Below are 14,088 nucleotides of genomic sequence, written 5' to 3' on the forward strand. Positions count from 1 at the left end.
TTATTATTATTACTTTTATTATTACTATTATTATTACTGTTATTATTATTATTATTATTATTATCATCAATATCATTATTATTATTATCATTATTATTATTATTATTATTATTATTATTATTATTATTATTATTATTATTATTATCGTTATTATTATTATTATTATTACTACTATTGTAAATGTAAAGTTAGATGTATTTGGCAAACGTACTAGTGCGTGTTATCTTGCGAACGGTTATTATTGTAAAGAGGCAAAAAAAAAAAAAAAAAGAGAAAGAGAAAGAGAGAGGGAGATATTTATACTATATATTGCGAAACGAGAGTACACGCGAAACGGAACCAACCAAGTTTTATTAACGAATTAAGCCGATAAACAATAGATCGTACAACTTGGAATATAAGTTGAAGACGAATCATAGAATCTAGCGGAATTTTTTAACGATCGAAATTAAATATCGTTTCCGATAACAGCGCAGCATACATCACGAGAGCTCGGATATCTTTTATAGAGGACACGCCGATCTATATCGAGGGAAAAGGAGGTATAGAAATTACGAACGCATTTTTTTATCGGTTTCGTATTTCTTAATTTCTTAAAAAAAAAAAAAAAAAAAAAAAGGAAAACACTCGAGGATACATCGAGGGATTTTACGAGTAATTATAATTATCGATATCGATTCGAATATTAGCGAGGATATTAAAGAGAAACAAAAAAGAAGAAAAAGAAAAAAAAAAAGAATACACGTAACAAAGAAGCGGCTAATACGCTGGAGAAAAATTAATATTGAAAAGAGCTTCCCCCGTTTGTTTTTCGCAAACTTCGATTGCCCTGTGGCCATCGAACGTTCGAAACTCCTTCGGTTTCGTGAAACTTTCGTTTGGCGCAGTTTGTCGAACAAAGAAAAAGGAAATATTTGAACGCGGCGATCGGGGCGATCGATTTCCAATTTTTTTTTTTTTTTTTTCGATTTCCATTTCGGTTTGCGATCGTAGCCCAGCGTATATTTGAGTAACTCGATCGAGAGTAGAAAGATCACGAATGACCATTAATAAAATACCATTTATTCTGATACATCGGTTTATTTCATACCCATCATTTCGTATGTAAAAAAAAAAAAAAAAACCTACAAACTAACAATCTTCCCTTCAAAATTTTCCGTGTTCAAAAAGAAGAAGAAGAAGAAGAAGAAGAAAAAAATATCGATCCGCTGTTTCTTCCAATTAAACGATCCTTCGTCGTTTTATTAAAAAAAAAAAAAAAAAAAAGAAAAAGAATTTTTTTTCTCTCAAAGTTATTATTCGCATGGCGCCAGCTGACACCTGGATCGACGCTGAAGCTTCTTGGGACAAGGATTCCCTCCGTTTCGTGCCTCTTGCTGAACATTTCAAATCAATACGCGTTCATTAAACTAATCTCACGAAAATAGAATCGATTTCCAAATTCCAAGTTCGTTCCGCTCACCTGAATCGTGCGAAAACTGGTCACACGGCCTGTCCCGCAAGAAACGCTGCAAGGTGTCCAAGGTGACCAGCCACTCACGACACAATGGACAGGTGGGAGAGCCGGCGATATTGGGGCGAGTTGAGCGTCGGTTGTGTTGAAGGGTTGTCCGCTGAGAATCGCTCGCACCTGAAAGTAAACCAACACTTTCCTCCCGTTAACGATCTTCCGTTAACGAGCAGAGTGAGTTCACTCACAATGCCACAAGTATTGTCGCACTCCTCTGCCGTTAAGAAGTTGTTCCTGTTGCCACGACAACCGCCGTACACGAACGGCACGCACATCAACTTTTGAGGAACGAACGCCCATCTCTGGAAATATCCCCTGCAGGGTCCAGCGTTCGGTTCCTCCATGCAAACCACTGCAAACCGTGATAAATCGTTTGTCGATTACTTGTTTCCTCGTTTTTCCTCCCCTCTAAAATTCGTCGTAAAGAAAAGAAACCTTTTGCAGTCGCCATGTCGAAGGTGCAGTCAGCCTGGTCCAAGCACGGCCGTTGTTGGACCAGTTCCATCTTCGAGGAGCATTCTTGCTGTTTAGACGGGTCGACCATCAACAATCGGGTTCTTAATTTCACACCTTTTCCGCACGAGGCGCTGCACGGGGACCAATCCGACCAATCGGTCACCTGTGAAACGAGTTTCCGCGATTTCCCGAGCAAAGTATCCAGAAATGATGTAAGAAGAATGCTAGAAACGCGGGTGAAAAATATACCTTGCAAGTAGGATCGATCTGTTCCTCTAGACCGGACGGGCAAGGCGGCTCCATGCATTTCACCTTCTCAACCAGGGATACGTGAGGACACCGTTTACGACCCATCCGATCCTTGAACCGCCTTGTTCTCAGCTTCATCCCCACCCCACACGTGGAGGAACACTCCGACCAGTGGCCCCAATCGGTTGTTTCGCAGAAAGCATCGTTATTACCACCGATCAACGAGCCAACACCATCGTCCGTGTCCTCCTCGCCTCTGAAATCGACTTCTCTAATATATATATATATATACATATATACGCATATTTTCCACGAATCTCTCTCACAAAATTATACGTATATACGTATAAAAACGTAGAGAATTCTCATTCTGAAGACAACGCTTACGAGCATTCCGGGATCGAGGAGACGCACATCTCCTTGGAGACCAATTGTCTGTTGCACTTGAACATGGCTGCCTTCTCGGGCATCAAATACGATCTGGTACGCATTCTCAATCCTTTGCCACAGCTCACCGAGCAGCTCGACCATGCCGTGTACTCCGTGGTCTGACACTCGGCTGCGAGCAAATAAATTCGAATTTCAGAGTGTGCGCGTGCCATAAGGAATGGATTTGGATTGTACGGTACGCCTGACAGTGTCCTCGGTGTTCTCGGCTATCTCGAGCTGAGCGACCTGCTGCTGAAGAACCTCCTCGTCGCAGCCCCGTGGAATGATCTTCTCCCTGGTCAAGTACAGCCTGGCGAGCGGCAGCATCGGTCTTCCGCTGGGGTCGTAGAAAGGGGATCTAGGGTCCTCGGGGTACAATGTGGTGATCGGTTTCATCTTCTCGCGCGGCGTCGTCTCGGAATTGGGCGACATGTACGAGATTCCATTGTCGGTGCCAGCGTCCCAGGGGTACAGGTCGATTATCTCGCTTTTCGTCCAGCTGCAATCTTTTCTGCATAGATTCAGTTTGCTGACGCCGACCACCCAGTCCGGAGACGGTCCGAACATGGAAGCCACGGAGATCATTGGACGTTTTCTGTCCACTCTGGAGTATCAGAGTAAAAGATAAAGGCTATTTCTAAAATTGCCATTTCTTTTTTCGCAGGGGAAAAAATTAATCTGAATAAAAAATTCAATGAAGGATTCTTAGTTTCGTTCGAGGGAGGAGTAAAGGAGTAAAGGATCTATCTACCTGAAGTTAGTTAGGCTATTTCTAAAATTGCCATTTCTTTCTTTGCAGAGAAAAAAATTAATCTGAATAAAAAATTCAATGGAGGATTCTTAGTTTCGTTCGAGGGAGGAGTAAAGGATCTATCTACCTGAAGTTAGTGGTCGTATTGCTGTTTACGTTCGGGTACCACAGCCCAGCAGCTTTGATGAGGGTTCTTAATTTGTTAGAATTAGCTCTGAGCTCGGTCTCTACGCCGGACGCGGAGCCCCACTCGGCCAACTGGCGGAAGCCGTCCGTGGCTATGTGCTCCTTACCCCAGAAGGAGAAGCTCGGCACATGCGAGGCACCGATCAAGTCGCTGAAGTGGGTCAGCCAAACGGAGAACGGGAAGTCCTTTGGATGGGTCACGTTCGACCAGATTCCCTCCATTATCAACTGCAAACGGAGAGAGGAATCTGTGTGAGAAGTCGCCGATATTCCTCTCCGGCTTTCAGACTGATAGACCGTGGTTCCACGACTCCGGTGGACGAGTTGGTACCGAGTTGAGTAACTATCGCAATTGTGGCAGCTCGTGTTATGCTACCTTTTTTTACTTTATCATCTCGTTTCGTTTCTTTACTCTACTTACTTCCGTTTTACTGCGAAAAGTAACGTTTCTTCGTACGCATTTCACTCGTATATATCGTTCCATCCTCTTTTTACCGCCAAACTTTGCCCGACTCGACGCGTGACATTTTCATCGAGTTGAGAGAGCAGAAAATTAGAATTTTATCGATATTATATTTCACTTAAGTTTTTTTAAAATAATCTTCAAGTGGTAATAATAATCAGAGCTTGAATCGGATATATTCAATTTTTCTAAACTTAACGGATGTTTAGCGGAAGTCTCTCCGGCAATCTCAATTATCCAAGTGTTAGTTTCCTATTTCGAAGTTATCTTTCGAAATTTCCATAGAAAGAAACACATATATCGTTGGATTCCTCTTTTCGTGTCGAACGCATAAAGAGACGACTGACTATCTATTGCAATGAAATATTTATTTGCGTCTCTCCAATCTCCAATAAATCCAACCCAATAAATCGACGAATACAATTGAACGATTGGAGGAGTACGAGTACGAGATCGATCGTACGAAATGAATAAAATTAATTTTATTCGCGCTAACCGAGTACTTGGCCTCGTCGCAGGCGCAACACTTCTCCCCGTCCAAGGCCTCGACCTCGGCTGAGTCCATCTCGCAGAAGGTCTTGGTCAAAGCTCCATCCTCGGCGTACCAGCGCACGTTATTCTCCAAGACCATGGCTGTGAAGATAACGCATCCCGATCCTGACGGCGGTGCCCTCCACATCACTTGGACCTGAGCCAAGGTAAGAAGACGTTTTATATCACGCGGTTCTGGTTGCGGAAATTCGCGGCCTCTGCCCACGATAACGCGGCTGGATCAAACATCTCTGACGGTTGGCCACCGGCCAATCGTCAGAAATTTATCCGCGTTATCTGCGCCCCCTGCATTTTCGCCTCTGTGTACCCAACATCGTAAACCCCGATATCGAATCTTTTAACAGAAAAAAAAGAAGAAGAAGAAGAAGATTCTATAGAGAGTAATTCACCTCGTTCTTCGGATAATCTGAAGCTTCGGAGATGGTATTGACACAATCTTCGTTGAACGTGGTCAAACCATCGGGGAACAGTTGGAAGTATCCTACTCGAGCCGTAGGATTATTGGGCGCGTGTTGCGAATTGACGGAGAGAGTGAAATGCGTGAACTGTTGCAATCTCTCGTGCGTTTGCGAGCCTGAAATCGAATTTATCGCGATAATATAAACGATCGAAGCCTCTCCCCTTTCGCTATCCATCATCTAACCATCATTAATCCATTACAATTTTTTTTTTAACTAATTAATAAATAATTTAATTAATAACTAAGTAATAACTAAGTAATAAATAATTTCATTCAAAAACCACAATTCGTCTATAATACGTAAAAGTATATCCCTGAAATAAACAAGAAACGATTAATTCATCCCAAAGAAAATTGTAAGACGCAACGCGTTGCTTCGCTTATCTGTGAACCAACTAGCGGAAATCAACAACAGTGTCGTTCATTATGGTATACGATAGCGAAAGGGTTATATTACACGGTTGCAGATATCTTTTTAGAAGAAGGGGAAAATCGTTGTTACCTTGCAAACTGATCGTGTAAACAGCGTTGGGAATATATTTGTCGGCCTTCCCGCTAACGAGTATCCTGTAACCACCGTCACCCGTGGTCCTCGATGCGGAAGTTTGTTCCGCGGTCGGTCTCATAGGGCATCCGGCCTGCACCGTGATCACCAGACACGCTGTCACGGTCAGGAGCAACATGACGAAGCTTGAAATGATCGATGCTCTCTCGATTCTGTCGAACACAAATTATAATATCCGACTAATCCTCTCGATACAGGAAACAACGAGCGGATAATTTGTCAAATAATTGGACGGATTGGACGGATTTGTACAGCGCGTTGAAATTGAAAAAAAAAAAAAAAAAAAAAAAAAAAAAGATGGAGAAGTAAATATACGCGCATGAGCACTTTTAATCTTTATCTATGAATAGGAACGAACGGGCGACGATATCAAGAGGTCGCATCCTTGAATCGTGTCAAACAAAACGTATCGTTGTTTTAAAGATGTTATTTTAATCTGGAAAGCGTTATCGAGCAGAGAACGAATCTTTCATAATTAGAAGTAAAAGATAAAGTTGGAGATTTAATTTGGTAGGTGACAGACTCCTAAGAAAGAATTTCGAAAGGAGATTCATTCAATTTTCCGAATCAATTTCGATCAACTGTCCTCTCTTTCTCTCTCTCTTAAAGATTTTTCTCCGATCGATCCGAGGCATGCGAAACGCGTCCCTCGTCTTTCGTTTGCTTCCTCGACACGACATATATGAAAACATGAAATTACGAGACACGAGTCTCTATAACTGTGATCGTGACGAGAAACTTCAACGCGCATTGCGATCGATCGAACAACACAGGACAGGATAATAAACCGAATACTCTTCTCCACGATATTACCCATTTAGATTTCCATTAACGGTCTTTGCTCGATGCTCACTCGTACGAATATCGCGTTCAAATCAATCCAACAACGATTCAAAATACAAAATATTCCTCCACGATTTGACAACGTGTGTTTGCCAACGATTCAATTGCACGAAAAATGATCGTGAACGTTTCGTCCGTCAAATATATATAACGGTAAGTTACTGGTTATGAAACGACCTCTGCATATAGATACATCTGATGGCCAGATATGTATCTCGATGTGGTGGAACATTCTCTGCATACGTGCAGGACGATGGATCCTGAACGACAGGTGGATAAAGAGAGGCGAGTCGCGTGGAAGGCGAGAGAGGAGAGTATAATAATAATCGAGGCAGAGGTCTAAAAGAGATGCATCGGGTTACGCGCGAGCGTGGAAGTGGGTCGGGAGTTCGAGATCTTTCTCTCTCTCTCACTCACTCTTTCTTTCTCTCTCTCTTTCTCTCAAGATGGCAGTTTCTCGACCATGTAGGTGTATAGGTTTCTAGAACGATGGACTCGTGTTGTGAGGAAGAAACAGGGACACCGGCGCGTTTCGCGAACGGAAATTGTACACGTGCTTCCGCGGATCCCACTTTGAAAGTTTCGATCGAGTTAATCTTTGGATACTTTCATTCGTAGACAGGCTGCCAAACAGGTTAGGAGAAAATGGAGAAGATCGAAAAGCGGAAAGTAAAAGTGGATGGATAAGGATGGAAAAGCGACGAAATTTTGTGTAGTGGTAGAATAGAAGTAGTTGGACGAGTAAACTTACTATGCGATTACGATCGAAGTAGGTGGTGTGGAGGGGAAAAATACGACGAGTTGATGAGTCTTTAAACGGAATAATAGTTAATCAGTGCGTCAAGTTGATTCGAATCTGCTTTGTTCTCGTGAGAAATGTATGAACGCGAGAATATATTTTTTTATCGCGGGAGGAAAAAAAAGTATAAACTTGGTCGATTTCGTATTTATCGACGAGGCGCATATCGATCGATAAAGGAGGAAAAGTTTTAATCGATCCGTACCTTCCTCTTCGTTGAATTTTCCACGGTCAAATCACGAATTCTCGCTCGCGTGAATTTTCACCACAGAGAAAACGCGATGCGAATTAACGATGAATTCCAGCCGTCCTGATCGATCGTAAATTTCGCCGAACGTGCGAACCGTGAAAAGAAAATGATCGCAGCGCGCAGACCGCGTTCCGACTCTCGTTCTTCGCCAGTCTTCTCTACGATTTCACGCCCTCACTGAATTCGCCCGTGAGTCATGACGCCTAATTCGCAATTAAAAATAATAATCGTGCACAAAAAGACACTTTTCAAATATCGCAAAAATCGATCGCAGTGATTAATGGTTATTGTTAAGAAGTTACGATTGTGCAAGCGGTCTCGTGTTTGTCGATCGTTCGAATTTTTTCACGTTACGAATATAGCAACGGAAGGAAGATAAGCAACGAGTGACTACGTGTGTGGCGTGTTTCGAAATAGGAAGAAAGTAATAAAGTCTCGGTGAAATAAAAGGTGTCGAAACTTGAATTTACTCGAGTACACGTTCGAGAAACGACAAATCGTTTATCGATAGACGAGTTTATAGATTGAATTACAGGATCCAAACCTTATCGAAGACAATTTTCTCGAGAGAAATTTAGCAAAATTATCGCGAAAAGTTTACTTCTCGTAAACTTCTCGTCGCACGATTTCGCGGAAAAGAAAAAAGAAAACTCCGATACGTCTTAACGAATTAGAAGCGTCGAACGAAAGCGTGACTTCTTTCGCGAGATTCGCGTGAATTCGTGCTTATGGATTAAATTTTAACGATTACCTAACGTTACGAGAATTGACGAAATATACATACAATATATAGAACGATATCTTTTTCGTAACGAAAAAGCTTGGTTTTTTTTTTCCTTCTTAAAAATCGATCGAAAAAAGGAAAAACGAATAAAGAAATTTCACTTCGCGACTTTTTGAATTATCACGCGTAATAAAAAAAAGTAATAAAAAAAACGAAAAAAGAGAAAATTTAAAATCGCACACCTGCTACGCCACTGTGCCGATGGGCTGAAAGACACGATTGCTTTCTTTCGCTTTTCTTTTTCCGCGCGGACAAACGACGAAAAGTGGTGGTTCGCGTAGACGAATAAGAGCAGAGAGCAGCCGAGATGCAAGAACGATCGGGCACGACTAAACGAGATGACGAACCGGACGGCTGGTATCGCGGATCAGGAAAGTTAGCGGCGCCGATTCGAAAATGTCTGCTGCGGAAGCTCGCCCCGCGCTTTCGTTCTTTCGCTCGAAATCTCGAATAGAATTCGAGTGTGTGCATAAACGTTGTGCACAAGTTTGTTACTCGCTTCTCTACGCTTCCCGCTTCGTCTCTTGAATTCGAATGACTTCATTTCGATAAATGGAGAAAGAATAGGAGGAAAAAATAATAATAATCTACCATAAGTTTTCATAATTTAAGCGAATTAAAAAGTTTTAAATGGATATTGTTTTTTTGGATATTTACGATATTAAATTAAAGATATTGCGAGTTTCGTAAAGGGAGCATACTTATAGCAGCAACGCGACAAACCAACAGCAAAACTCGGCGGACATTATCTCGAGTCATGAGGTCAGTTTTGAATCGTCGTATCTCCCTGGAAGTAGCTTCAACTTTTAGATAACGCGTTCCAGATAGTAACGTCCGCGTTTGCTCAATATTTTCTTTTTCCTTCGACCAAATTCAGGGAAATGTCCATATCTAACTATTCATATTTAACCATTCGATATTGTAATTCACATTTAAAGAGATCTACGTAATAATAACGTTCTACGTACAACAGATTTTTCTTTTGATAATTACGCATCGACGGATTAAGAAATATAATTATAATTATAATAAAAATTCTTATCAAAAATTCGAGTTTATTAAAATTTCTTTTAAAAGATTAGAAGATTAAAAAATAATAGAGTTAAATCCATTTCTAAACATAGATTCAATAAGAGAGATAAAAGAAAAAAACTACGTGCCTATATCGTGCTATCTTTCACTTAAAACGAAGCAAGCTGACCAATCTAGATCTAAAACGTTTCGTCGAATCGTTTCTTCCGCTCTTACGAAACGCTTCGCGCATGGAACAAAAATAAACGTGTATTCGAAAGGAGCGCGTCGTTGGCGCGTCGGTGGCGTCATCGCGATTCGCATGCGCGAAATTATCGAGCGGCTCTGACGAGCGAGAGTCGAGTCGTCGGTTTCGTTGTCTGTCCCTCCGCCGTAGCGAACGTAAACTGAACGGTGCGTGGCGTGACCGTGTGAGTAAGTGGCGAGCAGTAGCACGAGCACGAGCACGACGCGAATCCAATCTCGTGGCAACGAGTCTCGGCTGAAGGAGAAGAGAAAAAACTGGGCAGTATGGCCACCTCGAGGAGAAGATCGCGCATCTAACAACGGGAGGCGAGATGCCGATCTCGGCCGGTTCGCGGCTGACCTCTGTCGTTCCGTTCGGTTCCTACGCGACCACGTCTCTCGGCTGGCCGTGATTCGAGGGAAACGCGCGCCTCGCCTCGCCTCGTCTCGCCTCGCCTTGCCTAGCTCGCTGTTGTCTCTCTCTCCGAGTGATCGTGGCGACAGAACGCCAGCAGGAATCGCGGCGTGAAAGCACGAGGAGGGCTGGGCATGGCCACTCTGGCTGGCAGCTCGTCGTCGGGCCTGGCCAGGCCACCGACCATGCTGGAGCAGCTTCTCGAGGAGATCAACTTTCAGAGGACCAAGGAGCTTCGACAGATGCTCAAGGATGGTTCGTATGATTTCCAGACGTATTTCGATTGATTCGAATTAAGTTTCCGAGTTTCGGAGTCGATGTTTTTAAAAACGGGGTTCGTTTTACGCGGGGTCTCGAGTTGGGGGAGTCGTTCGAGAGGGGGAGTGCACGCGACGAGGGTGTGTTCCTCTCCACGGAGAGGGACCACGGTGCCTTTTGTTCGGCTGACGAGGGTGATTTCACGATCGATCATCCTGTACGAGGGGAAAACGAGTAAAAACGATAGTCTGGCTGTGGTGCTCTCGCTTCTGTTTGCTTCCGTTTAGGGAACGTTTATTTTCGGTAAACCGTTTCTTCGCGTACACGTTTTCCTCCATGCGTCGTTTCGCTCTCTGCGTTTAATATCGTTAGTGAGTGAAAGGATCGAAAAAGAATCGATTTCAATGAATTTGCATTCTCAATTATATAGTGTAGGCTTAGATTGAAAACATTGGAAGGAAAAACAAGCGCGATATGCGATGTTAATGCATGCGTGTCTAATGTGATGTTGTTACGTATGTTGTTTTTTTCCTTCGCTTTCTAATATTCGAATATTTTTGAAATCGCTGTTATATTGATCGATTATCCTTCGATCGTTAAGTAAGATACAACGTTTACGCGAATAACGAATAATTGTTACATACCGGTTCCGTCGTTCCATAAATGTAATATGACGCGACGCGGTGTCAACAAGCAATTACACGCACGCTGCGCGTACGTATGACTCAACGCAATTTCCTCTTGGATAAATAAATCGTAATTTCCATTCTTCGAACGATGGATTTTCAAACGAAACATTCTTTTTCTTTCCAATCAATTTGAAAATTAATATAAAAATTAATACAACCGTATTCCCACGCATCGACGAGAAGATTAATTAATAAACTATTTATACAGGATCGCAAGTTATTTTAAACAGCCGGAAGGTCAAGTTTCACCCAAGTTTTTAATAAAGTTGTGCAACCCTTTAATAAAGCGGATGAGGGAACATCGTTGAGATGTCGAGGCTGACAATAGAGGCTGCAATTAAATACTCGTGGCACATTCTTATCGATTATCGATTGCCTCGGAGATTCGGTCGCGGTTAGTTCCTGTCCCCTTGAGAATTATTTCGTCCCGCTGCTTCTTCGCGTATAATCGTCGAGTTGACCGCGTTATTGCCGTTAATTGAAAATATCAATCTTTATTTATTTATTTATTTTTTTTCTTCCATCCATCTGACCTTTCTTTGGCATCCTTTATCACCTATATTATTCTTCTTCTCGTCGAGCTCTAATCGAACCACACACGTTTTGTTTTTTTTTTTTTTTTTTTTTTTTTNTTTTTTTTTTTTTTTTTTTTTTATTAATCTCTCGTCCATGTTCCATCCCGCAGACTCCGGCTTCGTGATACTTCAAGGTACAACCTACTGGACGGACCTGTTTGTCAGGCACTTCCTCTTCCAGGCAGAGCACACGATCGACGGCGACGATTTGCTGTTCTTCGTGCGAAAGAAGCACGTGAAGACGTCGTCGAGATACTTGCCAAAATTCGAGACGGAGGTGGACGTGTTCCGGAAGGACAGCAAGAAGCTGCCTATCGGCGATCCCGACATCGATTGGGAGGAAACCGTGTACCTGAATCTGGTCGTGCATCAATTCGACTACACGCTGACCTTAGCCATCTGCACAAGGACGAGCCCCAAGGAATTGCAAGTGAGCCGTTCTTCTCCCAAAAATTTTTCCAATCTTTTTTCTTTTTTTCCTTTTTATTTTATTATTTTTTTTCTTCCAACCTTCTTTTCGCTCCCTCTTCTTCCCTAATCATAAATAACCGTTTCAGGTATTGCGCAGGCACTCGCAAAAAGTGTACGCGAGCCCCAGCCGAAGACGAATGGACGCGAAGGGTGATCTCGAGGAGATGACCTATCCTCATATATGCTTCATGGTGGACAATTTCGACGAAGTTTTCTGTGATATTCTAGTCAGGGACGGGGAGATGGTGTGCGTGGAACTGGTGGCGTCCGACAGGGAGGGCGCGATTCAAGGTGTCATATTTCTCGGCTCTATCAGATACGACGCCCTGAAGAAAGTATACGACGCCAGGGTACGTTTTGTATCAAAGAAGCACGTTTACACGCATACATCGCTATTTTAAACGAACCTCGTCCCGTCGCTTTCACTTCCAGTCCAGCTTGAGCACCAAAATGGCGCAGCGAATGACCTTTGGCCTGTTTTCCGGCGCGGCCTCCCAGCGCATAGAATTCGTTCGAATGAAGGGGCCTCGTGGTACGATAGGAAACGTCTCTGCTCTCGCTCTCTCTCTCTCTCTCTCTCTCTCTCTCTCTGCTTTGTTTCGACCGAGGAGCGCTACACTTTTTTTACTTTTCAGGGAAGGGGCACGCGGAGATGGCTGTGACGAAGCCGAAGGGTTCGGGGGCGGAGACACCGACCTCGGAGCCCGGCTATTGCGCCACGGATTCCCTGTGGGACGCCGACTGGGACGACGCCGAGGAACTGTTTTTGTATCGACACCAACGAAGGCTATCCGACCCGAGCGCGAATCTGAACAATTTCGTGCGTGGCGGGTGGAGGACGAAACCGGATACGGCTGCGACCAAGGCAAGGTCGGAGAACGAAGGTCTGGACTCGATGGCGAACGGGTTGAACGAAATCGAAGCAGGAGACGTTCGTGACGGTAACTAGAAAATCTCTAGAATAACCACGAATTGGAAATCCGTCGGAGTTGGACGAAGCCCGGGACGGAAGTCGCGGACGAAGGACGAATTTACACTTTCTCTCGCTTACCTTCTTCCCGTTTCTCTCTTATGCCTGCGCCCTTAAGAATCGACTGTGCATGCTGTTGTGTTACGTATCTGTGTATTCTGCACATTTCTCTTCTCTCGATAGTTGGTCGACGATCCACCCAGGAGTCTAAATCTCCACGACTTTAAATTTTATTCGCAAGTATATTTACTCTCGTTGGGATTAATCTAATCCTAATTTTGCTCGCGTTTATCGGCTGTATTACGCGTTTTAGCGTAAATTTCACTTCCCACGATGGAAGCGCCGGTAGTTGCATGCTTCCAACGATATATATATATATATATATTTTTTTTCTTTGCAATTTTTTTCTCTCGCGCAATTGGTCGCAAAGATGGCATCATCTTTGCGGCTAATTTTTATTACTCGCCGAGATACGGCGAAGCCCGAGCTCTGGTTCCGAAGAATCCAGTTGATCCGTGCTCTTTATATTTCCTTCAGACCGTCCATCAGCGCCACGAGACGCGGTGTTTCGATACGTTTGCAGATCGCTATTTTCGAAAAACGCAGAGAACAGAGATTAAAAAAAGAAAAAAAGTAAGAAAGAAAACACACGAGACACACGTCGAGGAGAAACGGCTGTAGACCACCACCACCAACACCATCACTCGCGAATCTCGTACGTTTGTCACGAAATGGATCGAAATCGAAAAGAAAAGAAAAAAAAAAGAGATACGAACGGAAAAAAGAAATCGAAATCGACGAAAGAAAAAAAAAAAAAAGAAAGAAAGAAATACCTTGTCTCTAATCTGTGTCACGTGCCATTCCGGCTCTTTCCTTTGTAGCCGACCTACAGGATAGCAGCTGGGGCGGCCGGGGCTCACCAGGAAATCACAGGAGTCCGCACGTCAGGCGACGAAGATCCCCTCACCTTCCCGCCAGGCAACAACGCCCGAAACACAAGCAACGTAACTCGTGGGAGCGTAGCGAAAACGAGAACGCAACGTCGAATCACAAGGAGGCCTATCGCGACGCACACGGTGAGCGTGCTCCTGCGTCTTTCCAGCGATCGATCCTCGTCTCTCCCGCTAAAGAAAAAAAAAAAAAAAAAAAAAAAAAA

General features: G+C 43.4%; 2 protein-coding genes across 5 annotated transcripts in view; one reads left to right on the plus strand and one right to left on the minus strand.

Annotated features, from left to right (window-relative positions):
* Positions 1 to 1,248: 1,248 nt before the first annotated feature.
* LOC122718545 (spondin-1) lies at positions 1,249 to 9,158 on the minus strand. Of its 4 annotated transcripts, none has more exons than XM_043943666.1 (13): positions 8,480 to 9,158; positions 7,216 to 7,274; positions 5,559 to 5,773; positions 4,986 to 5,170; positions 4,541 to 4,732; positions 3,523 to 3,809; positions 2,845 to 3,248; positions 2,603 to 2,774; positions 2,216 to 2,486; positions 1,946 to 2,129; positions 1,699 to 1,862; positions 1,463 to 1,630; positions 1,249 to 1,376 (listed from the first exon to the last, which is right to left on the minus strand). In XM_043943666.1, the coding sequence occupies exons 3-13, from the start codon at positions 5,737 to 5,739 to the stop codon at positions 1,296 to 1,298; spliced, it is 2,289 nt and encodes a 762-aa protein (XP_043799601.1). In that variant the 5' UTR covers positions 5,740 to 5,773; positions 7,216 to 7,274; positions 8,480 to 9,158; the 3' UTR covers positions 1,249 to 1,295. The 4 variants fall into 4 exon arrangements, with proteins under 4 accessions (XP_043799601.1, XP_043799609.1, XP_043799592.1 ...); XM_043943674.1 differs by lacking the exon at positions 7,216 to 7,274 and adding an exon at positions 7,469 to 7,716; XM_043943657.1 differs by lacking the exon at positions 7,216 to 7,274 and having other exon boundaries at positions 8,480 to 9,157.
* A 360-nt stretch (positions 9,159 to 9,518) lies between these two features.
* Positions 9,519 to 14,088, plus strand: part of LOC122718563 — a 7,252-nt gene continuing 2,682 nt past the window's right edge. The window contains exons 1-6 of the mRNA XM_043943694.1: positions 9,519 to 10,224; positions 11,602 to 11,921; positions 12,049 to 12,312; positions 12,395 to 12,494; positions 12,598 to 12,903; positions 13,814 to 14,008. Coding sequence (XP_043799629.1) covers positions 10,104 to 10,224; positions 11,602 to 11,921; positions 12,049 to 12,312; positions 12,395 to 12,494; positions 12,598 to 12,903; positions 13,814 to 14,008 — 1,306 coding nt within the window. The 5' untranslated portion in view covers positions 9,519 to 10,103. The remainder of the gene's footprint in view (positions 10,225 to 11,601; positions 11,922 to 12,048; positions 12,313 to 12,394; positions 12,495 to 12,597; positions 12,904 to 13,813; positions 14,009 to 14,088) is intronic.

This window comes from Apis laboriosa, unplaced genomic scaffold (genome assembly GCF_014066325.1).
Source record: "Apis laboriosa isolate Shangri-la unplaced genomic scaffold, ASM1406632v1 scaffold11_cov152, whole genome shotgun sequence".
Classification (NCBI taxonomy): Eukaryota; Metazoa; Arthropoda; class Insecta; order Hymenoptera; family Apidae; genus Apis; species Apis laboriosa.